At 50.5% G+C, this 26,902-nt stretch overlaps 2 protein-coding genes across 3 annotated transcripts in view; one reads left to right on the top strand and one right to left on the bottom strand.

Annotated features, from left to right (window-relative positions):
- The window catches only part of LOC119093301 (tubulin-folding cofactor B), a 19,259-nt gene extending 14,428 nt beyond the window's left edge, over positions 1-4,831 (top strand). For both annotated transcript variants that reach the window (XM_037216245.1, XM_037216243.1), the window contains exons 6-7: positions 3,184-3,256; positions 4,669-4,831. In XM_037216245.1, the coding sequence (XP_037072140.1) occupies positions 3,184-3,256; positions 4,669-4,795 (200 nt within the window). In that variant the 3' untranslated portion in view covers positions 4,796-4,831. The remainder of the gene's footprint in view (positions 1-3,183; positions 3,257-4,668) is intronic.
- Positions 4,832-8,367: 3,536 nt separating this feature from the next.
- The window catches only part of LOC119094321 (potassium channel subfamily K member 13), a 31,884-nt gene continuing 13,349 nt past the window's right edge, over positions 8,368-26,902 (bottom strand). The window contains exons 3-4 of the mRNA XM_037217390.1: positions 18,667-19,475; positions 8,368-9,627 (exon numbers count right to left, since the gene is read on the bottom strand). Of these exons, the coding sequence (XP_037073285.1) occupies positions 9,454-9,627; positions 18,667-19,475 (983 nt within the window). The 3' untranslated portion in view covers positions 8,368-9,453. The remainder of the gene's footprint in view (positions 9,628-18,666; positions 19,476-26,902) is intronic.

Below are 26,902 nucleotides of genomic sequence, written 5' to 3'. Positions count from 1 at the left end.
ATCATCTCTGTCATTTGTCATGTATTTAAAGATGGAGGAGATGTTGAATCACAATCGTGCCGAAATGTGGCAAGATATGCCTGACTTTTGATAGGCCATTAGGGCACTCTTTATTGGGTAAGAACAATATATTTCCATTGTGTTTTTGATATCCGCTTATGCTGTATCCATGGCCTTACGAGCAGTACGTGTGCGTGTGCGTGTGCGTGTGCGTGTGCGTGTGCGTGTGCGTGTGCGTGTGCGTGTGTGTGTGTGTGTGTGTGTGTTCATACAATATAAGATAAGATAAAAGGAAACTAAAACTGGAGCCAGAAAACACGGCACAGGGAAGCTCCCGTCGAACCGCATCAGTTAGATTTCGCTGAACGGTGGTAAATGACGGTTTGACGGAACTTTGACGGTTCAAATCAGGTTATAAGGGTTAGCACTTACTAATATAACACCTTCTGTGTTCTCAAGAAGTGAACATGCCATGACAACGCGGAAAATGACGTTGAACAGCTCTTGGGAAAATATGAGATAGTCACGTGCGGGCTTCGCCGGGCGGAACCTATCATGCGTCACCTCAAGTCGAAGAGGTGAAGGTCTTTGTTGCATGGACCAGTCCGACTCCATCAAGAGCAAGCCACATCAATGGAGGAAACGGCTTTAGACAAGCCTTCCAAAACTGCGGGGTGTGTGCCATTAAGGTTTAAATGGCACGATCTACGAACAGTAGATCACGGTAAGATATGATCGCGAAGATCAAAGTTTGGCCTAACTTGATCTTGTTTGACCAAACTCCGTAGTAGCAGTCAGAGCAACAGAAATGCACTTCATAGTAATGATGTTCATAGAAGGGGTGGGAAACCCTCTCAAACCTCTCTTGGGCTCATTTCGTGTGAGGAATAAGCATTAGGTGTCGCTTTTGAACAAAACTACCAACGTGAGAGTGGTAATATATCTGATTTCTGAACCGTCATCGTCTGAAGCCTCAAATTCCTACAACACGCAAAAGTAGCTGCCTTCAGCTAGCTAAAATTTCAGCACCGTGCTTAATACCATATAAAAGTTTTTGGAGAATAATATTGGTACTCGTAGGGCGAGCGTTAAACGATGCCCAGCGGGGTTATTTTGACATGCTCTCCCGGCGCGGGGAGGGGGGGGGGGGGGCGACAGGATCGTACTTGCGATTGGACTAAAATGGAGACTCGGAGTAAAGACCATTGTGTTGCTCGTGGACTGAGTAATCCAACGACAGACGGTTTTTTGTTCCAGGTTAATAAGCGATCTTCCAGTCACAGCAATGGTCTTACGGACGCTATCGAAAATTAAACGATCAGTAATGATCTTACCAGTATAATTTCCAAACTGCAGAACAACAATGCTTACGTAAGCACCAATCTCTTCCTTGTATTCTTTCGGTTCTGAAAATGACCTCGTTTTTTCATCTGCGTCAACTAAATGACCTTTCAGGTTATAGAAACATCACAATCAAAATGTTTGCTTGATTCCATGGTCTCCAGTTCCATTATCGGTAGCTGCAATACTGAACAAGGTGTCATGATGGAGAAGCACCAGTGTCGTGACATTTGTCTAAGTTATCGGTTAATTCTGACCTCTGAGGTCAAGCTAGGTCGTTAGGGTTCCGCATGCTTTGCATGGACATACGCGGCAGGTAGTTGTGCTAAGATTATCCGACAAACGCAATTTGAATCTGATGACTCCTTCAGTTACGAATAATTTGCATTTTATGGATTCGACCTTTGACAGGCTTAAGTGACACTTGCATAATTAGATCAAAAAAGTACTCTATGGGTCATGTGGTAAGTACCCAGCCACGACAACGATGCAGTACATTCTTCGCAATGCGACGAACAGTTCCAAATGACTAATATTTGAAAGCATGTGGAAGACATGTGCATTTTGAACGAGGTCACAAAGTCTTACAATGTGTGGCAACAAAAAGCGTAGTGCAGGTGCTATGCGATACAGAATGAGGCGGAACAAGTTCACTCAAGCTGCAAAAGATACATATTGCAACTGCAATCACGGGCGATGGCAGCGCAGCCCAGATGCTGCATGCGGCCACTAACAATGACAGCCTATGACCTTGCTCGACCTTTGGAAGACCACTGGCGCTTGCATGCAAATGCTCATAAACAAAGCGAGTGGAAAAATGAGCATTCGGCAATGCAGCGCGTTTGTGCAACGACAGCGCATTATCTGTCTATTGGCACTTACTTGGCTTACATTTAGCTTATCCGGCGTGCCCGTACCCAATATAATTACCACTGTTCGTACAGTGTCTGCCCAAATGATGTCGATGTGGAAATCTTGATTAAACAGCATTGCATTGAAGGTGTTATGAAACCCATATAACAGAACAATCGGGCATGTTTAGCTCAGCTTGACCTCGCATGACCTGACCTCTGACCCCTCAGCCTCAGACCCAATCAGGCCTGATATTGCTGAAGTCGAAATCGATTACACTTACAAAACAAACGCGTAACAAAGCTCTATTGCCAACAAGTGAATTGTGTTGTCTTTTCAGGACGAAACCTGATCAAAACGACTCTCACAAAAGGTTATTTATTAGGTTTATGGAACTATTGGGACAAAAGCGCTGAGAAAATTAACAGGATAAGTAAAAAGCTGGCTATCAAAATAAAATAAACCTATCTTTGGTGGTAATCAGAAAAAATCTCAGAGGTGGGAGGATCTCATGCCGCTGCCCTCGTTATGGGGGGGGGGGGGGGGAGACGGTTCGGCTGTCATGTCTGTAGCTACTTTTGCGCTTCATTATCAGTTGGTTTAAGGTGTGCATGTCGCAGTCAGTCTGTGTGCATGTCAGTTGCTAGAATGTCGTTTTGTAACCCCCTTGACAACTCATTTCATAAACGATCGTCATGTTTCCTTTTTTCTCGCAGGTTGCCGTGCGTAGTGAGGAACATAACGTGCCTGAACTGTCGATTGCTAAGTTTGCTAAGGATTCCTAGACTCCGGGTAATATAGCATAGGTCCAACGGTGTTTCGGTATTTCTTGTGAGGTACCAGCTTCCAGAGACGCTGATGTGATTGACATAAGCAAGAACCGCCTCGCCTGCACGCTGTTCCATCGATCATTGCACGGGCAAAAATGAGCTGACCGCTATGTGACCTTGGAGGGCGTGAACTTCTGACCGGTGCGCGCTCTTCCGGCAGGTCCCACGGACTTCAGCACCGGCATATGGGTAGGAATTCAGTGCGACGAGCCGGTGGGGAAGAACGACGGCAGGTGAGAGCCCGCCCGCTGCACGGTCGCTCGGGGGTGCACGGAAGGGGGGGGGGGGGAGGAGGGGAGCTGATTCCTATCGGAAGCGAGCGGTATCGGGCCCAAATGGCGTGTCATCAGCGGCGGTATTGCGGCACGTCCCTGGAATGTGTGCAGCGTTGTTGATGGCGATGATGGGGTTTCCGGGGAAGCGACTGCGTGGTTGCGCAGTTTCCAGTGCGCGATACCGCGGCGCTTGTCCAATAGGTGGTAAGCGTGCGTGAGGGGCCGGAACGGACACGTTTTAGTTTTATGGCGTCGTTTCAGTGCTGCGTGATATGCATGTGTGATGTATAGATTATGGTTAGTGGTCGCAGGAAACTCTTGCCGGAGTGTTCAGTGTGACCGTGGTAATGGGCAGGATGGTCATATGTGTGGATACCATGTGAACTCCACACGTGGATACCATGTATGCATAGTGTGTGTATGCCATGTGGATACCATGTGAACTCCACACGTGGATACCATGTATGCATAGTGTGTGGATGCCATGTGGATGCCATGTGAACTCTCCCCAAGACAGAGAGTACAGCGCCTCAAATTTTTCCGAACTATCTCCCGAACCGCCTAATGCACCACACTTACATGTTGTTTGACTGAGTTTTGAACCGCCTTCTCTTTATCTGACTTGCGGATTCTAGGTTCCTTACATATCCGATGCCGGACCCGTGGCCGCGTTCTCAGGGGTGTACGTGTAGAAATACGGAAAATTAACGTCCCGTGAGTCAATAATGTTTTTCAGTTGCATATCATGTCTTAAAAACCAACCAAAGAAACGTTCGTAAACCCTTGATAATCCAGCAGAAGTATATCGTTACGCGTGAACGTTTTATGTGTAAGCCCAGCCGACGTCAGTATGATGGGACGTCCGCAACGGACCTTGCACGGCCGTCTGAAAATCAATAGCACTACTCTGAGTAACACAAAGTAGCTCTGTGGATACATAAAAAGCTAAAATGGAAGACATTAACTTAATTGAATCAAATGTGCCCTTGCCCGACAGGTCAACCAAAAGCGATATGTTAAAATTAAAATGACCGAAACGCAAGTTTTAGGTTACCGACGTAAATGCTTTCGCTCCTTGTTTCGGTGTTCTTGGTCCAGCACGTCGAGTGTCTTGTTTCGGTATTTTTGGTCCAGCACGTCGAGTGTTGGGACGATGTGTTGACTGATAGCTTACCACTCTCGCGGGGGCTTACAGCGGAATCGATGAAACCGAGCAGTGATGACTGCTGCTGGGGGTGAATGCAACAGTTTGTTGGGATATTTACTGACGCACAGCGGCAAGGGTCGTCGTCTGTCGTCCGTGCCCCCCCCCCCCCCCCCCCGCCGCCGTCACCCGCCGCGTCGTCTCACAGCACGCCCGTGCATCACAGCGTGAACGGACGGCGCTACTTCGAGTGTGCGGACAAGTACGGCCTGATGACGCGGCCGGCGTCTGTCACTGTCGGGGACTTCCCCGAACGGGCCATCGACGCCGACGACGACGACGACGAGATGTGAGGCGCCGACGGCCGCCCGCCGAGACACCGCCGCCGCCTGCCGAGACGCCGCCGCCGCCCGCGGTCCCGCGGCGGCAATTTTCACCTGTGAAAGGAGGCGAAGCGTCCGCGCTCCCGTGCGGCCGGCGCGCCCGTCGCGAGTAGTGCCCGTGAGAGGGAGACGCTCGTGCGGCGTGCGCTCCGCCCGCGTGCGGGCGTGAGCGCGCGCGGCTGCTGTCGGGAGGGAGCGGGCAGCGCGGCCCTGCCGTCGCGGGCGCCGGCCTGGCGGCAGAGGCGCAATCTTTGAGGGGGCGCGGGCACGCGGGCGCTCGCCGCTCGCACGCCGCGGCCCGACCGGGGAGACGGCCGCGTCGCGTGCTGTTTGCCGTCCAGACTGTGTGGCGCGGGGAGAGTGGTGCGGTTTGAGGCTGAGAACCAGGTCGACAGGTGACCTAGGCACCTCGGTCGGCGGAGATGCTGTCGAGTGGGGCGTCTGGAGTCGGATCCAAGACGACACGTGATGAGTGTGCATTCCACTGCCCACTAATTGTCACGGTTTTGTCGTTCTCTATCCGTTTCATGGTAGAGCTGCTGCAGCCTCGCTGTCACTTACGGTAACGCAGCGGAGGTAGTCACAGTTTGTGTCCTCGAGTCATTTCACAGAAGCACTGCTGTTGCTTCACTACCAGCACGGTAACGTGGCAAACCATTTCACAGCAGCACTGCTGGTGTTTCACTACGAGCACGGTAACACGGTAACATGATGGAGGTAGCTAAGCTTTCACGAGTAAATTAACCGCAGTCACAGCCATGGCGTCTTCTTTGGAAGCAGGACTTGGGCCCTAAAGACAATCGCCAAGTCGCCGAAATCAGCCTCCACCTCTCGGTCTTCTGGTTAGCAGGGCCACACTGTGCTTCGCAGGCCTTTGGCGTTTCTTGCGCTTTGCGTTTTTATGTTGCTATGTGACACGGGTCGATTAAGCCGCAGTTGCCTTTGGATTCTCGCTTGAGGTCTTTTCTGGATAAAATACATGATAACACATTATGTGCTGATTTGCTCTTGGAACATTTATGGAGCCGACGGCGGATCCTGACCACGGTTCGCGTTCTGTGGAAAAATGTCTCGTTTGAATTGATTTTCGCGGGCACAAAAAAGCAAATTGGATCCTCAGAAGGAACTCTTCGAACTGAGCGCAGACGAGTTATTCTCGTCCAGGTGGAGAGTACGCGGCTGGGAAACCAGATCTTGCGGCATTGATAGAATGGTGAATAGCTGAGTCGGAGTCATCTGCGAGGAGGTAAAGCGTGTTGTCGAGAATTAGACAATCGCATGCACGTCGGGAAATGTGTCGGTTTGATTCAGAAACTAGCGGATGATGATACAGTCGCCTGTGCGACAGATGTACGAGATGTGAGGTTGGCCGTCCACCGATCCTTCCGCACACGCGCGCTGTGGAACTGCTCGCCTCGCGCCGCTCGCCGCCTCGAAGACGCCTGACGACGCTGCAGCCGGCTCGCCAGTCACGGAGACATGACGCGATCTCGCGGGCAACCCGACCGTCTTCGGGAAGCGGGATCTGCGGGGGCACGGGCCGGAGTCCGAGCCGGGGTGGATACACGTCTGCGGTTTGCCGTCTGCTGCAGCGCCGGCAGAAGACAAACCGCTGCGGTTTGTCGTCTGCCGGCGCTGTGGCCTCGGTGCACGGGGCGGCGCGGAGAGGTTGGCGGGACACTTCAGCCGGTGCGCTCGTTAAACCCCAATTGTACAAACGCGCGGTTTGGCGCCAGGGCAGGGAGAGCTCGGATAGGGCCAGCGGCAGGTGTAGGCACCAGTCCTTGCCGCCGTCACCGGTAGGGCTGGAAACCCTCGGCCGGAGCAGAATGCCGCTCGAAGGCGCGACAGCGTGCGCCACTTTGTCCGGCCCGGTTCATTCGTGCACGCAACATGCATCATCAATGCGGACTACCTGAATCACAATCTCACGGTCGGCCGGCCCGGCCCTCGCCGCGTGCGTCATCGAAGCCAGGCTGATTGAGCTGCCATCGGTCGCCGCGCGGTCGCTGCGCCCGACTGCCACCAGGGCGGCGCCACCGTCTCCGCCTCGGTCCGATCGGTCCGACCAGGTAGTCTCGGGACATTATCGGGCCCCGAATAATTCAGCGGTACGTGGTCAGGCCGGTCACCGACCATCGACGGAAAATAGGGCGATCAATCGGCGCACCGGCCCTGCATTATTGACAGCCGACCGCGGCGCTAAAATACGCCCGTAAGTGGACGCCGCCGAGTCCTCGGACGGCCGTCGTTACGGTGCGTGGGATCGGCGATTTGGTGCGTGACGTATTATTGACGTCAAAGGATTCTCTAGCGTGACATCTGCGTTTGATGTGTGTATTATGCGTAGGCGTCTTTTGATGTTGCGTTTGAAAATTACGAGCGGTTTTGATTTTGTTTGATTCAGAGCATACGTTGGCCTGACCCGGTCGTCTTGTTTGCCTTATCATCCCTGCTTTATTCTGATTGTGGCGTCGATATTAGATGTCGGATCGCTTTATGGATTGCATGTATTCTGCGCACAGCATTTGCCTCGTCTGGTGATGCATGGATGCTCCATATTGGATCAAGGCGAGCGGACAGGACGTGACGCATAAGCAAGACAGTACCAAGAGCCTTTTTCATCGTAGAATAACCAGGAGAATGGAAGGACAGATCCACTGCTTATTCTTCGAGGAATAAGGTTATTAGTGCTGTCCTATTGATATGCATAATGTTCCTTGTGAAGGCACCTAACGACCAACGTAATTTAGAACAAAATGTTCATCAATTTGGCACAAATGAACTTGACATAAGTGTCAAAAACACGTCCGAGCGTCAGTTGGTACCGGGTGCATGATAGACATCCACCCTATATCTACAAACGGCCTTAGCAAAACGATTGTACACTCACCATCGAACCGAAGAGCCACTCTGGTGGCTTCAAAAAGCTTGTGATTATCCGTGTCGCCGTAGGCGACGGATTTGCTGATGTAAAGTGCATCTTGCTCATTTGAGAGTAGCAATAGATGCTTTTGCCTCGACTGCCACGTCATGAACACCGGTAAGAGTGCTGCCTTCATCAAATATATTGGGCTAAGACTAATACGAACACGGTGATTGCCAGTCAGCATCAATGATGGCTACATTATGCCATTAGCAGTAATTCGGCGGCCGTGTACACAATCACGCAAGTTCGGCATATGGCAAGACACTAAAGCATCATCAAAAATATCGTATCACCCATCACACCCACTTCTCCCGAAGTGAACGCGGGTGAGTGGTGTTTGATTCGTTAGTGCTCATGTAGCATTCCGCAGTGGGGTGGTGGGCGCCCGCCACCCCCGGTCCCTGCCACAGCCCCGTCCACGACAGAGCATGCACAAAGAACAAACGCGTCTATCGGCATCATCTTGCATCTCCGTTGACGTATGTGGACGATCTGATAACAATTCTACGAGACATGCTTCGGTTCCGAAACACGCGTGAACCCTCAAAACAAATGCCGCGACACGGTGTACAAATCCAGTCACAGAAGAACGATATAGCATCAAATATCCGTTTCAAGATCCAAGCATGTGTTTGGTTTGGATTTAGCGGAAGTCACAAAGCCAAATAGGCGTTCACCTAATCCTCCTGTCGACTGGAAAGTCGCATCTAAGTATCATCCCCTTTCTCAAACGCCCACCATCGCTCCCGCGGTGGCGGAGAAGGCATTACATAGCCGATCACTGACACCAGTCTTCAGTGTCAGAACAGAATTTTCACGGATACACGCACGTTCTCCCAAACGCTCGAAGCTGAAAGACATGACCTCTCGTGTGGCTGGTCTCGGTGACTGCGTTCGGTCCCATCGAAGCGCGCCGCCGTCACCCATCACGACCTGGTGGGTGGAGCACAGGTGTGTCGAGAGTAAGCGCACGCGGGCGAACGGACATATGCTGCCCTTGAGGCGACCTTGACCGACCTCCGCTGCATCCTCGACCCACCGCCTTCGCAGCATCTCGACCTACCGACGCGTCAGCAGGGTATGGCCGATGTCCCGAGCGTCACAGACCACTGGACGGCTTCACATCCATGTGAGGCAGGCACTAGGTACGTGCTGAGCCATGGTTTTCTAGTTAACTGGTTGTCGGCACTCGCGGGCAGTAGATCAGAACTGAGTTTGGATCTAATGCGATTGACCCTATCAAACAACTGTGTAAAGTTTTTTCAGGGGGATCCGAAGAAATCGAGTAATTACAGCCGTGTGAGTTTTGGACGGCTTGCCGCGCAGCACCGCCCTCTTATCCGGTGTTTCGGACATTGAGAAAGGGATGAGCCGAGACTGCGGGAGTACCCACTGGCACCGAGGGAGACAAAATAGGCGCGGCGCGACTGGTCTGCGTGAATAAGGTGACAGAAGCGATCAAGCACCCCGCTGCGGCCTCGGTCGAGCGGCCAAAGCGCGTCACACTCGTCCACGACCCGCGCCGGTGTTCGCCGTGGTGGTGGCCGTCATATCGCGCGCTGCTCTCCCGCTCCTGCCAGCGCCACAAAACTGCATCGCCCGCCGTCACAGCTGAACAAGCAGGCGTCACGGCTCACGCGTCATGCCACGCGCCGGCTCAGCGCCGTATCGCGCTGGAAGAGCAAGCCAAAACGATCTCTCAGTCCTCGCTCTCAAGCTTTTTGCTCGCGATGGCCACCGAGCCGAGCGAGCTGATATTGAAGCTGGACATGTCCAGGTCGCTGTCAGCCTGTCGACCGGCAGCCAGTGCCGAGCCTCCGCGAGACTGCTGCACGTTCTCATACAGCTGCTTCTGCATCACGGCCAGCGACACCTGTCGACAGGTGGAGCAGGGTCAGCGCCGCGCGTTAACGGGGTCGGCCGAGAACATTTCTGATGTTAACTGAGAACACTGACAACGGTCAGCTGAGCTTACTAAAGGCTCACTGACAAGAATCAGCCCAGAACGTGGTGGTGACAGATATGATGGCATAGACATTTTACGAATGTCCAGCACGCAATCAAAAGACGGCAGCATGCTTTTTGATCATGTCATGCATGTCTGGTCATTGGCATCGCGGCAGACAGACGGTGCCATCTTAGCGCAAAGCTTGATGCCAAAAGAGCGCACAGACCTGTGTTCACAAGGACGCTCACAGACGGTGGCGCCTGGGAACACGACTCACTGTCAGGAGCAAAGAACACAGACGAGTGTAAGATAGACGACCGCACGCCAGTCTTCTAAACCAGGCACACATGCTGTCTGACAGCGCAGCCCACTGGCAGCAGCAGAGTGCATAGACTGGTCTCAGCAGAGGCGGGTGACAGTTGATGACACGAGCAGGCGCCATCGTGACCGCACGCGACTACCTGGTATGATCGCATGCAGCTGACTCGTTCACTTTGGGCCAGCATCTCCTCCAATAAAACTCCGATGCAAGCGTCTCCGCCACTTGGACCTGAACCGGCCTGAGAGCCGCCACGGCACTGCGCGACGTCGAGGCAGGTGATCGACGCTAGCGTACGTGAGGTGGGGGGGGGGGGGGGGGGGCTGAGCAGGAAAAATGGCTAAACCGTCACCAATAGACATCATTGTCTTACGCTCCACCAATATACGTTACACACTGCTAGACGTAAGTTTCCGGAGTTGACCCACTTTCTTCGCAAGGTTGGGAGGTTGAGGAAAGCTGGAACCCTTCCATCGGCACAGAAAACTACAGCCCTGCGGAAGTGACTACACTACAAAGTCGGGTGTCAACGGATGCAGTACGCAGAGATGATTGCCCGTGCAAAGTCCCAAATGGTCATGCAGCAATCCAGACACCCGTGCAAGCAGTTGTGCAGGTTCTGCGGTATTCATGCATTTACGCCATGCTGGTATATATTTGAAATACCAAACGAAGCCTTGTCCAGCTGCACGCAGCGAAAATGTTTTTCGCAAGAAAAACCACATTCGCAGTCATCAAGTTTCAACCCAATTCATCATAAAGTGGCATGCAACACACAAAATCCAATGCATAAGTCAATTTGCATTCTCTTTAACTGCCAACCGGGTTTTAATTCGTGGCAAACCGTTGGTTTTGATTGCTTGTTAAGCCATGTCTAATTATGGGCAGTGATTCCAGATAAATCCAATCCATCCATGTTTTCAGTTCCGTTTGCCGTCCAGTCCTTCCACTATATCTGTAAAGAGCTCTGTTAGGCAAACAAGGTGTGCATCCATCCCTGACACGCCAAGATGCAGCAAATGCTTTGGGACCCACAGCAGCTGTTCGAAAGAATGCCAATGAAAACATGCGCAAATCCATTTCGTATCTGGGTGCATTTTACCTCCTTTTACGGACTGAACTGGAGCAGTTCATCTCACGTAAAAGCCTGTTTGTTTCCCGTCAGCACCTAGTGAGACAAAACATCAAATGAGTTTCCAAATGATGACCAGCAGTTATAGCCAGGAAGGGGTAGGTCATCTTGAAGAGGACCACAATCCATCAAATATGATTCACGAAAGATGCTTTGCTTTCACAAAGCAACCCTCTTTACACCTTTTCAATGGCTAAAAGGCAAAAGTGGTAAGCACGTAATACAGATGTAGCTGCGATGTCATACCAAGAGCTGATCCCTGGTATACATGCGGCATGATCAAATGCCCTGAGCACTCACTACACTGTGATCCTAAGGACTGGCGTTACGTGTCGCGAAGTGCCTGAACTGCCCCTTGGAAAGTTTCCTGACGGTGCGCATTCAACGGAAAGTTAAAATAACTGCGCGTTGCGTATTTAGCGTATATATATATATATATATATATATATATATATATATATATATATATATATGCATGCATCTTGGTGTATTGGTATTGCAAGTCATCTTTAGCGCCAGATATTTGTGTATCCATAGATGTTGCGACCCGCAGTAAGCTATCTTTCTCCTGAAACTCTTCGTTGAGCTTAGCTTTCCCCGTCTTTCATGCTACTTCAGTAGGAGCTGGTGTGAACCGCGCTTCTACATCGAACGATTCCATAATCTGCGTACCATTGATTTTTGAGGATCTTGACATCTTTCATAAAGCTTTTTGAATAGTGTCCAACCTAGACACGGCACCGGCTACATATTTTATGTATTGTAATCAAGACTGACTGCAAAGAGATTGTGATTGTGATTATAGATTATGATCAAGATTGTATTGTAATGCGGCTTTTAAATGACTGCACTGTGCCGTCGGTATTATGGGTGTTTTGTTTAGTTTGCGTTTGTGCGTGGTTTGAATTCGTCAAAGATAGCATTAAATTATGCAAACCAGGCCAACGGAGGGCTTTGAGAGTCTCGAAAGTTTCCGTTTCAAAATCGAATGCTGTTTATTTTATGGCTGATATTTTCACAGAGTGACTTTCGTGTCCAAGAAAATCAACGATGAGTCCGAGTGTCTTAACAATATGATATATATATATATATATATATATATATATATATATATCTCTCTCTCTCTCTCTCTCTCTCTCTCTCTCTCTCTCTCTCTCCTCTCTCTCTCTCTCTCTCTCTCTCTCTCTCTCTCTCTCTCTCTCTCTCTCTCTCTCTCTCTCTCTCTCTCTCTCTCTCTCTCTCTCTCTCTTCTCTCTCTCGGTGCATATATTGAACATACAAGAATATGGCTCATGAAACCTCTGTCTCCGAAATTAAGCCAAGCTACGTAGTCATTCAATTTTCCACACCTTAGCATCTAATACCCTTAACCTTGCTGAGTGTGTCTGTACACGCAGGCTACGTTTTTTAAAAGAGACGCGACACACGCTTCCGCTTATCCTTCACTGAGCACAAGCGAAGACGACGGCCATATCAGGGGCCGTCGCAGGTCCGGAGTTTGATCCGGCTGCCTCACGCAGGCACCGGTGGTCCTTAACATTCGGCCACTATACCCTCGACCGAAAGGCCTCAGTGACCCGTGCTGATTGTGAGGTAGCACGGTGAGTTATCAAATAATTAATTGCAGTCATCCGGCCTCACACATGAAAAAGGTATTGACGTTCAAATCAGCCGCTAGCGAAACACCGCCAACCGTACCCAATCGGGTAAACGACGGCCATGCATGTTTTTTACTTCAAGATAACCGATGAACCAAATGGTGTGGTTGAAATGCATCTAGCTCGAACCCCTCAGGAATATGGCCGTATCCATGCGTGCATTGCGCACGAGACGTACACAACCCCCTGATCTTGCTGCAAAATTTGAATTCAACTCTTTTTTACCAATTTGGTATGGAAGTCCAACAGCTGATGCAGGACATCGCCGAATCCTGATTCATAGCAGAGGCAGTCCCATCGCATAGAGCCCTGGACAAAAGTGAGATTTTCTCAGCGTGCATGCGTATAAGTACGGATCTCAAAATAATCTTGGTCCGACAGTAAGCGCAAAAATGTCACCTCGGCCGCAACTGAACGTTTTTTTCTCGATAAAGTACGTTGGCGATGGCTCATTAGGCACAAGTTTGAGCGTAAGTGCGCTTTAGGATGCGTGGGTCTCGATGATTGTACCAATGTCTTTTGGTAAGCAGTCTCAAACATAATCAGCACGGGCCATGGGGACCGTTTGACTGGGTCGTAATAGCCGAGTGGCCCGGCCTTCGATGACCACGTGGTGCGCCCAGATTCCAATTATGTTTCTGCGATGGTCATTGCACACTACTATGAACTCATATAGACACTAATAACTAGAAAACAAAGCAATAGCCACATAAAAACATCGCCTGCGATGCGAGCAGCTTTCAGCATGTGTATTACCGCATATAGGGATGTGAGGCGTAGGTATGCAAGAAGTGGAATGACTATTATTTTGTTTCGTTGTAAAATTTTCTTTTGCTTGTTTGATTGCATTGTTGTTTTTTCATTGCCAGTGTGCAGATATCTGTACAGATATTGTCGCTGGTCTGGGACAGGATCGCCACTCTGTAAACATATTTATATAACATCTCATAATCTTATAATCACTTAAACATTTCGAAGCGGGATCTTTTGAGCAACTATCAGCTCATTCGTTATCATATACAACTTTTTTGAAATTATCCAGGCTCAACACGAGCAGAGCCGCACGAAACACCGCCATTCCTAGAGACATAATAAAGTGATCCAAAAACAAAATCCGCAACAAACAGGACACATACACACACACACACACACACACACACACACACACACACACACACACACACACACACACACACACACACACACACACACACACACACACACACACACACACACACACACACACACGCACGCACGCACACACACACACAAACACACACACGAAAGGGGTGGCACAAGGTTTGTGAAACATGTTATGACCCTCAAAATTGAAGACACTGAGGTTGTGACGACATCCGATACAGCATCGTTGTTCAAAGCATTTCCTACAGAAGTGGCATGCGAGTCAGCAAAGCAGAGCCGGAGGAAGAGTTTCGAGACGATAGCCTAGCACGGGTTGCGACATCTGTGAACATATCGGACACCATCACAATGTTTTGATACTGCCTGAGTGGGACAGATTTTCGGATAACTGCAATTGCATGAGGTTTTATCTGATTTTGAGAACCAACGCAGCGCAAGCTTGCAACTGGCATTAAGCAAACGCTTCGCCTGAAAACTGGGTATGGCGTTCGACGCCGTCACCCCAGACCTTCCTGATTGAATACAAATTTATGTAGCGCACCGCGAGTGGCTAGGCGATCATTCGCATGCTTTTTTAAACACAAGCTTGATGAAGCCTACAATCTTCCTGTTTAAGACCTTTAAGGTTACGTAAGAGTGCTTCAGCTGGTCATCGATCGTCTATGCTATTTGCGCGCCTGCGTGCTTTAAATGTCATCGTCCTCTGACCTGAAGCCTGTTGTGAGCAGCTGGGCCTGGCTTTCTATTTTGAACGCATGATGAGCCCACAGGCAAACGCCCCGAAATCCCGATAATAAGGTCGTTCGCCCTATATCCGGCATGGTGCTGCTACATAGGTGATGGCCGTACTTAAGCAATCACAATGAAGTATCTAAAAGGCGCTTTGTTCTTTGGGTCACGCACTATAATTTCCATGTCTGTATCCAACTGACATATTTATTATACATTTTATCCAGCTGCAGTTCCGGGGGCATGCAACAAAATCAGCGGTATATGTCCTAAACCATCACCTCGCGGGAATCAATTGCGTCAACACACTTTGGGGACTTGAATGATTCGATCTTTGTACTATGAATTGTGTTCCATTCTTTTGCTGTACATTGCCAGCTTTGCAGCCAATGTTCACCGCTCGTAATGACGGTGGGATAAATGCGATTTTCAATACGTACTTTGCATGGACGATTACCTTGCGTTTGTTTACAGCATGGAACTTTTGCGAATCTGGACAGTATTTTTACGCAGTTCTTGGACAATGTGCTACAGCAAGCCCACTGGCAGCAGCATATTCTGAAAATGACTTCCCATGCAGTAAATAACGCTCTTGATACTGTCACACGCTTTCTGCAGCCACCTGACACACTCGTCTATCCATAAGATAGAAACACAAATAGTCCATTTACGGCATTTAAGGTGTAATCATATGCTGTTTTGCTATCGCATTATCAAGATGAATTGTTATAACACACACACACACACACACACACACACACACACACACACACACACACACACACACACACACACACACACACACACACACACACACACACACACACACACACACACACACACACACACACACACGCACACACACACACACACACACACATATATATATATATATATATATATATATATATATATATATATATATATACATGCATATATATATATATGTATAAATGTCTAATATATGTAAAATATATAAAATAAATATTACATATGTATATATTATACCGTTAGACCATTGGGTACGAAGAACATGCAACTTCCCCTAAATAATGACGAAGCTGAGTGGTTCGCCCTGCAGTATTGAGCAAACATCTTGAAGAAGTACACAACTCCAAGGTCAGGTACTGAAAACAGCCCCCGTTCCAACGCAGGTAATAAACGCAATGGCTCCATTTTGACGCAGATAAAACCTCCCACGCACTTCCCATGTTCCCACGTGCAAGTGTGTGTCTGTGTGTCGGTGTGCGCGTGTACATAATGTGATATGGCTATTTGTTGATAGCGGTATCGTAACAACCTCTCAAGCGCTGGTCACCTGGCTAGGGTTAGTTGATAGGCAGATTGGCAACGCTCATTTATAACAAACATTTGGAGACCGCGATTGTGTATACCTGCTATTGCATGTGAGTACAGCAGGATATCACTGCACAACTATGACTGATAAACCTGAACACATATGGTATGAATGTCAAGGAATCTTACAAGTACATAGCATTGAATCGCATAAAATGTAATGTTGTTATCACTAAAAGGCCTGAAAATTGGTATTTTCGCGCCTACATCCATCGCATGCATCGCAAGCGATGATGACCTAAAACATCGTCGGTGACTAGTACATAAGACTAACGCATAGCGCTTTCTGGCGAGATCTCCGCAGCAGTCATGTATGCACGTGAGCTGAAAGTCTGAGCCTGGAAGCCATCGTTACCTCCTCACTGCATCGGAGGCCCCAATACCGTCAAGTGCCCGACGTCTTGTGAATCGGGCGCGCCGCCGGCCGTGGTGCACAGTTTGATGCGCAAGGTCACAGTTTATCAGCTCACTTACGCTTTCTTAGCTCAAGCATGCTATGCCCCTGTCATTATCGAAACACAAGCGGTGTGAGTCCTTCCGAAGCAGTGAGAAAACCCTCAGCCTGAACACTCGGGCAGCTCAGTCTGTCACATCTCCCAAATCTCTGTACTCACTGACCGCAGCTCTATGCGGTTTTCGTCGACGAGACACGCAGTGCTTCAAAAGCTGTGTTATCCGAATCTATGGTGTTTGTATACAATATATTCAAGCAGATATAGTCTTACTGCAGCATTGAAATGTGAGCCAAATGTGCTCTGACATATTCGATTAACAATGGAAACGTAAATGTCGTTAATTGCGAAAAACCGCACAGCTCCGGTCGACGCTAGACCGAGCGCTCCACAGTCTGCGGCCGCAGCGATACGGAGGCCAACAGATTTCGGTCGAGGACGGGGAGGACAGCCACACTGGCAAACGTGCAGTCGATGTGGGCAGCCAATCACGTGGGCTCCCGCGCAAATAATGGACTCGCGCGTTTTTGGAGGATTTCAGGCATCCATGTTTTACGCCGGTAATCAAAGCTGATAAAGAGGTGATCGTGAGCGTTGCCGTACGTCAAAACATAGGCGAGCCGCCAGTCAAACCATCAGGTTCAGGTGCGCCGGCGGTTTCCCGGAAAACAGCAACTGTCGCCTTTTCCTGTAACGGCCACGAGTATAACGACCTGTAGTCCTGAGGCAGCCATGAGTACAACGCCCTGTGGTCTAAACCCGTTACGACTGTGTTATGTCAACTACACGCGTGCACAGCCCGGTTCGCTGCGATCAACATCCATCGAAAGATTTAAGCAATGCTCTATGTATATTTAAGCAATACTCTGGTCACACTCCTAAAAGATCGTGGATAATTAAACATTACTGATTTTGCCTGGATAGCCGAATTAATAGTCGGCCGCACAACCAGCTGATATTCGTCAATGTGCAGGTGCTGTCATTTGTACATTAAAACACGAACGCAATGCCAGTAGAACTTGCACGCGAAACCCTACCAAACAATGCGTTGAGCATGCATGCGTTTCCGTATACACACATACACACACATACACACACATTATATATATATATATATATATATATATATATATATATATATATATATATGTGTGTGTGTGTGTGTGTGTGTGTGTGTGTGTGTGTGTGTGTGTGTGTGTGTGTGTGTGTGTGTGTGTGTGTGTGTGTGTGTGTGTGTGTGTGTGTGTGTGTGTGTGTGTGTGTGTGTGTGTGTGTGTGTGTGTGTGTGTGTGTGTGTGTGTGTGTGTGTGTGTGTGTGTGTGTGTGTGTGTGTGTGTGTGTGTGTGTGTGTGTGTGTGTGTGTGTGTGTGTGTGTGTGTGTGTGTGTGTGTGTGTGTGTGTGTGTGTGTGTGTGTGTGTGTGTGTGTGTGTGTGTGTGTGTGTGTGTGTGTGTGTGTGTGTGTGTGTGTGTGTGTGTGTGTAAATATATAAATATCTATTCATTGGTTTTGGCACCATCTGCATACGAGTTGTGTTAATTGACAGCTATTACGTCTTAATCATCTCGGTCGTCGCCTGCCGAACAGCACACTTTGCTGGCCCTTATGTGATGACAAGTCACGTTCAATATTTGCCGCGTAGCGTAAATGTTTACCTAACAATCTGGGGCAAAATGGAAAGTTTATCAATTTAAATAGCTTCGATGCCAGCATTCGAAGAGGCTGAGCGGAGTGTTGGGCGTCTTCCATTTTCTCGGGGCGACGTGGCGTGACGGGAGCGTGACGTGACGGGAGCGCGTGCGAATGGGGCAACAGAGCCTGCGCGGCGCGCCTGACAGTGGACTCGCGACTGCCCGTCCAATCATCAACAGATCAATGGAGGCCAGGCCGCCGCTGATGTGCTTCGATCTGGCGACAGAACGCTGCCCGTCCGACCGTCGTGGGCATGGCGAGGGCGCATCCTGTGCCCCTCGCGTCCTACAGCGTGGCATGAACCGACACCGTCAAAGTCACGTGAATTGTGGTCAGAGTGCGGTCGCTAGGCCAGAGGTACGAGCAGAGCGCAGTCTCCCGACGGCGCGCCGGACACAGCACATTGAGCCGTGGGAGTAAGCGGCGGAGCATCTGCAGCGGCCCGGGCTAGGATCGGCGCCGGCCGCTGGGCGGCGCCACTTACCCTGTTGGCTTGCAGCAGCTCGCGCGTGAAAATGATGCTATCGGGCGCGCGGCCGGCGCACCGGTCGGCGGTGATGCCCTCGGCGTCCAGTTCGTCGCGCGACGAGGTCGACTTGAGCTGGTCGGGGGAGAGGCGAGGCGTGGGCAGGCTGGGCAGCCGGCCGGAGCGGGGCCGGCCGGAGTCGAGGCGTCCCTTCTCCAGCGGCTCGCCCGCCGGCCACACTGTCGACGCGCACACACCGTCCACGCGGCCGATAACGTAGTTCAACAGCTGCTTGATGATGATGGAGACGATGTTGAAGAGCGAGTACATGCAGCACACGCCGGCGACCGTGACGAGGAAGTTGGCGACGCCGTACCACTGAGCGGCGCCGTAGAAGTGGTCGGGTCGAATGCCGGCCACCATGTCGCCGAACCCGATAGTCGCGAACGAGACGAACGTGTAGTAGATCGCGCGCAGGTAGTCCCAGCGCTCCATGCTCAGGTAGAGCGCGGCGCCGAGCTGCAGCACGAGACAGGTGCATACCAGCAGGTACAGCAGCACCCAGTACACCGACGGCTTCCACTTGCCGGCCTGCGAAGCCTGCGAGCTGAGGCTGTCGGGTCGCGAGAGGCGCGAGGGTGCACGCGACATCGCCATCCGCCGCTCCACCTGCCACGAGTGGTACACGCGCATGACGTGCGAGAGCAGCGTGATGAAGCGCTCGAGGAAGAGGTTGAAGAACAGGATGCCGCCGGCGCAGCCCAGGATGCCGTAAACGATGAGGCAGATCCGGCCGACAGTGGTCTGCGGCGCCGTCCATCCCCAGCCTGGCGGCATAGATGGACAAGATGAGCGGGAGTGGGAAGCCGTCCATCCCCAACCTGGAGACGCGGACACATGAGACGAGGGGGAGTGCGAGGCCGTCCATGCCCAGCCTGGCAACACAGACGTGTGAGATTAGCGAGCAGGAGTGGGAGGCTGTTCAACCCCAGCCTGGCAACACAGACGCGTGAGATTAGCGAGCAGGAATGGGAGGCTGTTCAACCCCAGCCTGGGAACACGGACGCACGAGATGACCAGAACCAGGGGTCAAGCCGCGGACGTCATGACTTTGGCAAGACTGGGGCCAGTCGTGACCGCGTCGTGCCAGAAAAGGTAAGTCTAGGCACAGGATTGGTAAGTGTGATACTTCGGTGCGATGCTGATTTATATAGTGTGTATTTAAATTATGTTCTCCCGCCATGCCCCCTCAACATGAAATTCAGATTTTTGCTTGGAAATTGCGCGAGCAATTTGATGATGAACTCAGCGATCATTTCAACCCTTAATCCGCTTCCGACAGAAAATAGCGTGCATGTTTAACGACACTCATGATACTGTAGTGCAAAATCATTTCACAGCTTTGTCTCGCATGACTCAGGACATCCCAAGACGACGTTTTTGTACATGAAATCGTGCAAAACCGCATATTCAAACATGTACCGAACAACGTCGGCCTTGATCGTTCTAGGAATTCCTAGAAATTCCAGGTTTGAAAGTAACAGAGTACGTATGAAGTATAGCAGACTCAGCTGACCGAAACTGCGTGGCTGTGGGCTGAAGGCCTGTGGGGATGTAAACTGGGGCTAGTTTAATCAATGGTTTTATCGATAGGGAAGAGAAACAAATACGCAAGCTTTTTGTTATCAGATGCAATGGCACGAGGCGTGTTCGTCGTTAGTTTTACACACTGCTTAACCATTGCATTAAAAGCCATTTGGAACTCGTCCGGCGTGTGAAATTAAAGCCCTCGCGACCGCCTCGCAGGGTGACATCAACCACCCGTGAGCATCAACAGCATCAACATCAACCACCCGTGAGCACAACAAACACCAACTGAAAACAAACTGCCTGATCTCCAGAACGTTGAACCGCGACGTTGAAGTTTAGTCGTCGATTTCTGCCACATGAGCAAAACATATTTAGGCGCGATAAAAGGCAGGAAAAGGCCTGACTGCAAAAGAACAAAGTGAGCTCTATCATCAATGACGCTGTTCTACCCACGCTGTGGCACCCGGAATCAAACTGGGATTGCTGCTGTTCGGGCACAACCGCGTCCGATGCGTCTGGACGAGGCAGCTTATCACCGCAGTATGTGCATGGGTCTGGACGAGGCAGCTCATCACCGCAGTATGTGCATGTGCCTGGATGAGGCAGCTTATCACCGCAGTGTGTGCATGGGTCTGGACGAGGCAGCTTATCACCGCAGTGTGTAGATGCGCCTGGATGAGGCAGTTTATCACCGCAGTGTGTAGATGGGTCTGGATGAGGCAGCTTATCACCGCAGTGCGTGAATGGGTTTGGACGAGGCAGCCTATCACCGCAGTATGTAGATGCGTCTGGACGAGGAAGCTTATCACCGCAGTATGTGGATGGGTCTGGACGAGGTGGCTTATCACCGCAGTATGTGGATGGGTCTGGATGAGGCAGCTTATCGCCGCAGTGTGTGGATGGATCTGGATGAGGCAGCTTATCACCACAGTATGTGGATGCGCCTGGATGAGGCAGCTTATCACCGTAGTGTGTGCTTACGGTACGCATATTCTGTTACGTCAAGGTAGGCATTCCAGATATTCTCAGACATCCATGCATGGTACATGAGGTATGTGGTATCGGAGTTAATGCTTCGATAGACCTGACGCAAAAATGTTGTCTTGTAGTTCTGATAAACATGCATGCCATATGCTACTACTGATCGGCGCAAGTAGCCATTACGGTTGACGCGCCCGTAAAGCCCAATAGCCAACTACTACTGAACAATGTATCAGCACGGGCCTGGTGGAGAACAGCGAACGACATTATGCGTATACATACACATCCATAGCTGTCTTTTCACCCATACCATGAGCGATGTCGCAGGCTGAGGAATTCCTTACGTCGGGTAGGCGGAAGTCGTTTGGCTTCAGCGGCTGGGGCCGACCAGTCACGACTTTGACGGGCTATATCATTCATTTATCGACATTAGATCGCCCTGAGCCTGTCCAGCTTGGTTAGCGTTTTGCAGTACACTGTCCAACTCGGTCTCAAATTTGAATAGAATACCGTAAGTTACAAAACGCATCATGTTGCGGCGGACTCATTTCACTCGTTGCAAGCACGTCAATCACCGCTGGCGGGGCTCTTTTCATCTCGTGCACCGCCTGTCCGGTGTAGCTGTAAGAGGCGATAGCCGACGGGCGGTCTGTGGCGACCTGCATGCAGACCATGGGGCTGACTGGGACTGGGACACCAGACGCAGACGGTGTGACCGGCGGGACAGACTGGGACTGGGACACCAGACGCAGACGGTGTGACCGGCGGGACAGACTGGGACTGGGACACCAGACGCAGACGGTGTGACCGGCGGGACAGACTGGGACTGGGACACCAGACGCAGACGGTGTGACTGGCGGGACAGACTGGGACTGGGACACCAGACGCAGACGGTGTGACTGGCGGGACAGACTGGATGCGAGACGCCTGGCGACTCAGGCCGGCCAGCGTGGTGCTCCGCTAGTCACCCGCGTGCTTCTGATCCCGCCTGACATGACTACCCAGCTCTGCTACAAGGCTGCCCTCTTCAGGTGAGATCAGGTTTGTAAATTTGCTGGAAACGCTGAGATACAATACAAAGACCTAGTCTTCAATTTCCAAAGTTGAGCTCACCTGAAGAGGGCATGTCTACCGAAATGCAGAGGGTTTTATAACTTATTGTAGCGCATTGAAATCTGAGGCCGAAATGAACAGCCTACCGTGCAGTAACTTATGTTTTGGCGACTACTGGCGTAACAGCATGATTTTTTTGGGAATAATTGGCAAAGGGTATCTTTCAAGTTCCAATAGTGTGCTTTTCAATTATAATACGCGTAGAGGGTTTTTGGCGGTGTCAGCATTTTCTCTTGAACGCGTCAGCATGGTTGTCAGCAACTGCTCTTTACACAGGTACGCTAGTTGGGTCTGCCGTATTTTGTGCAACCCGTTTTGTTTCACTTGCGATCGCAACGGGTCATAACACTGAACAAAGCGGAATGGAATCCAGCAAAAGGCTGCAACCATGAAGAGAACTTATTAGTGAAATATTTGCGCCCATCTTTTCACTCATCTGGTCAACCAAAATTCAAGTGATAAAATTTGAAACCTGACATTAAGGAATAGCTGCGCTCATTTTGTGTTACCCAGACCAAAAGTGTTCACGTATACATGTTCTTTCTTTCTTTGTTTTTGCTTTATCACCTCTTATTGCTAAGTTGCGCCCGGCCGGGGGTCTGAGACAACAGTGCCCGTCCGGGGAAAGTTGGCTTCCTCCTGGGATCTCCAACTTCCCGATGCCGGACGAGAAAATTGAAGACACTGTCGTAAAGGTCCCGTCAAATCATGAATAATAAAACCAATTTTTTACCCCAGGTCAAATGTAAGGCCACCAGAGATCACGAAGGAGAAAAACGTCCGTTTTGATAGATGTGGTTGAAATACATGTCAGCACGTCAAGACGGATATTGAGGGTACAAAAGTAAGCGCTAAGACTGTGGAGTGTCCATTTCGACCACTTTTATTCCTTCAAAAGAGTCAGGTGAGGTCTGACCATTGTGAAAAACTGGTCCACCAGTAGCCTACAGGAACGACACTTCTTTATTTCTTTCACAGTAAAATATCCCAGACACAAAAACATACTTAAGGGCAACCTAGAGGTCAGCTGAGGTCAACTAAGCTCAAATTCGTAAACCAATGAACTGAAAAATGAAAGTGCTAACTGGATCTAAGTGACGTGTACAATATTTCCCTGTCGTCAGAAATTGTGTGCATTCCATCTACAGGTACTTAAGACCGCACAGTTTGTGTATATATTATACCTAAGCCTTTCAACACTCCTCAAAGTATTTGTAATAAACTGAGAAGCCCGTATGGGCTTCTCAGTTTATTACAGGTTCTCAGAAACCGACGCATGGTTTCACGTTGGCACATGAAACCATGCGTCAGCAGCTGCACAAAGGCGATGTGGAGATAGTTACACGCGTCGCACTCGTTCATCTAGCCTCTGCACTACCGACAACAGAGCTCATTGACCTGTGATGCCCTCATATGACCTTGCTTGTCCTCAAGTGATCTATTATGATCTCATTATGCATTATAATGATATCACATGTTTTCAATGAAAATTCTAAACCGGCGCCCAAAATTACCAAATTACCTAAATTACCTAGTACGACTTTATTTTGAGCTCAGTATGTGTTTTACAGAAGGTCCCAAGAGATAGGTCATGACCTGGGCCAATGGTATGTTCTTGGTACGCCCTTGCCTTTGACAGGCATGCTCGCGGCTGGTGGCAGCGGTCGCGCTGAAGGTCAGTTGACGCCAGAGGGCAGGACGGACCTTGCCGGGCATTGCGGCACGTTAAACTTTCGCTGCTAAATTCTGTCGTTGACATGGAATTACGCGATCGGGTGGTAGGGGTCAGAGCTCACACAACAATTAGTGTTTAGCGTGAGCTCTGATCCCAGAAATTCATCCATTCAAAGAGTACGGATCAAATCTGTAAAAAATGGCATATGCTCTGTGGTTATCAGATGACTTGTGAATATGAGTAAGCACTTGCTTTATCGCATATAAACATTAAAACTACACGAAAATGCTTACAAATTTGCATTATTTAGGAAAAATTGCAAAATTTTACTATACCTCAGGTCACTGACGTTACCTGTTTCGAAGAATCTAGACGATCCAAACTGTAGGTACTATTATGTTCTATTTCTTTGGCAAGCTTAAGCCAAGACAGACAACACATAACAAAGTTATGCGTGGTCAAAGTCTGTCAGAAGTTGGCCCCTTTCATCTAACCTAGATCACTGAAATTGGCAGATCAAAGCCTGAAATTCTTCCAGAGGATGTCAAATGAACAGATAAACAGGTGCTAAAGATTGGGTATTACTACAACCGTTCCTCTTCGGGTTGTGCCAAAAAACTGTACAGGGAAGTCAACTGCCCCCCCCCCCGCTCCCCTCCGCCGGCGGGCCGTGGATTAAGTTACGAATAACTGCCTCACCACAAATGTTTCCCTACCACTGCCCATGCCTGAAATGTGTCAATGGTGCGGTTAGATGTGAGTTGCTTACATGAGAGCGTGTGTACAGGGAGGGTTTGGCTGTATACTCGGGGAACAGGGCCAGAATTCTACAGTCATTGTTGTGGATCCTCCCACGTCATGTTAAAATAGGGTCTGGTTTCCATCATTGGTAAGTATTTCTATGGCTTGGCCGTGTTCTCCTCCATCGCTAAGTAGTTATATGTGGGGTCTGTGGTCTCCATCACAGGTAGGTATCTGCCAGGATTTTGCGGATTCGGTCGTCATCAACGGTGAGCGTGGTTATGGCGAAGCTGTAGTCCGTAACAATTTTTCTTCATTTAAAGATTTAGTCCGAACCTGTTCATTGCATAAACTTCTCGCAAAAATGCTCAGGCTGAGCAGTGCCAATTGCGTGAGTCCTGACCCCACCATCCGTTTACGAAAATCCAGGCCAGTGGTAAAATGTTTACGCTGAAAGCTTAAAATGCAGTATTGCGCCATGATCCGTCCTACCCTCCGATAGAACCTGGCATTTAGCGCAGCCGCTGCCAACAGCCGCAGGAAATCCCATCCAGGGAAAGTGATCGGACCCGCACTGTTACGGGAGTGTGCATCAGAAGCCGAACATCGGACCCGCCACTGTCACGGGAGTGTGTATAAGAAGCCGATCATCGGACCCGCCACTGTCATGGGAGTGTGCATCAGAGGCCGAACATCGGACCCGCCACTGTCACAGAGCTGTGCATCAGAAGCCGTTGATCGGACCCGCCACTATCACGGGAGTGTGTATAAGAAGCCGATCATTGGACCCGCCACTGTCACGGGAGTGTGCATCAGAGGCCGGACATCGGACCCGCCACTGTCACGGGAGTGTGCATCAGAGGCCGAACATCGGACCCGCCACTGTCACGGGAGTGTGCATCAGAGGCCGGACATCGGACCCGCCACTGTCACGGGAGTGTGCATCAGAGGCCGGACATCGGACCCGCCACTGTCAGAGAGCTGTGCATCAGAAGCCGTTGATCGGACCCGCCACTGTCATGGGAGTGTGCATCAGGGGCCGGACATCGGACCCGCCACTGCCACGGGAGTTTACTTCAGAGGCCGGGCATCGGACACGTCACTGTCACGGAGTGTGCATTCGAGGCCGGACATCGGACACTTCGTGAACACCTTTTCCTAGGTCGAAATTCAGCAATGAGGAAAAAGTTTTCACAAGGTTTCTGGGTTGGTCCGCCCGTTGAGTCCCCTGGTCGACCGCGAGACCCTTCCTAGTCTGAAGTACGGTCTCTGCGGAACGGATTGACTAAATTCAGTAGAAAAACGAATTTAGAGGATTCTATGCGTAACCATGGGCTGCCCATGTTGTGGGGTTCCCCAGCAAACCCTCGCCTCCCGTCACAACTCTATCTGCGTGCCCGAACACAAGACATCGTCGGTGACCTCCCATGTGTCCTGGCGTGATATACTCCTTGGCATCGCGCTGTAACCAGCTTAACATGATACGGATAACGACACATGTACATGCAACGACGATTTCTTCGCTGATTGGGCGCCGCTGTCACGTGTATTGACCAATGCCGGGGGCCGGCCGTGCGTCATCCCTTGTGTCGTCGCCTGTCTCCGAGCAACGGTGACCAAAGGCATCCGCGCGGCGGCGGCTCCTGACGACAGACGACTGCTACCCATTTAGACCACTAAACAGCCGATGCATATCATATTGAATGGTGGGAAAGAATGCAGCCCTGTGGGAACTGGCGGCGCACCGAGCTAGGCCGCAGGCATGTAGTAGCCGTCGAGCAGCGATGGAGAGCACGCGTGAGGCGTAGCTGCGCCATTACAACGCCTTGCGCTCTACCGGAGATCCCAATTTCATGACTACGGCTAACTCTGTCTGTGATGTCTTCCGTCCAGCGGTTGGGACCGAGTCCAGTGGCGTCCCGCCCCTGCTATTCCAGGCAGGCGCGGCATAACATTTTGTTCGGGTGAACTACCTCTCATAAGTCAGCTTGCACACACACACCTATCAGGCGTCCCGTGCGGTCCGCCACGGGACGGCGATCAGCGTCCGTGGCGGTGAGTTGCATTCCGCCGCGCGGCCGAGGGCGGGTCGCGACACGGCAGGGACGGCATGCTGTGCCGCCGGGCCGGCTGGGCGTGCTCACAACATCTCCC

This window comes from Pollicipes pollicipes, unplaced genomic scaffold (assembly GCF_011947565.3).
Source record: "Pollicipes pollicipes isolate AB1234 unplaced genomic scaffold, Ppol_2.1 Scaffold_4002;HRSCAF=4701_pilon_pilon_pilon, whole genome shotgun sequence".
In the NCBI taxonomy this organism is placed as follows: Eukaryota; Metazoa; Arthropoda; class Thecostraca; order Pollicipedomorpha; family Pollicipedidae; genus Pollicipes; species Pollicipes pollicipes.
The sequence above is the reverse complement of the archived record's forward strand: the minus strand, read 5'-3'. Positions and strand labels throughout refer to the sequence as shown.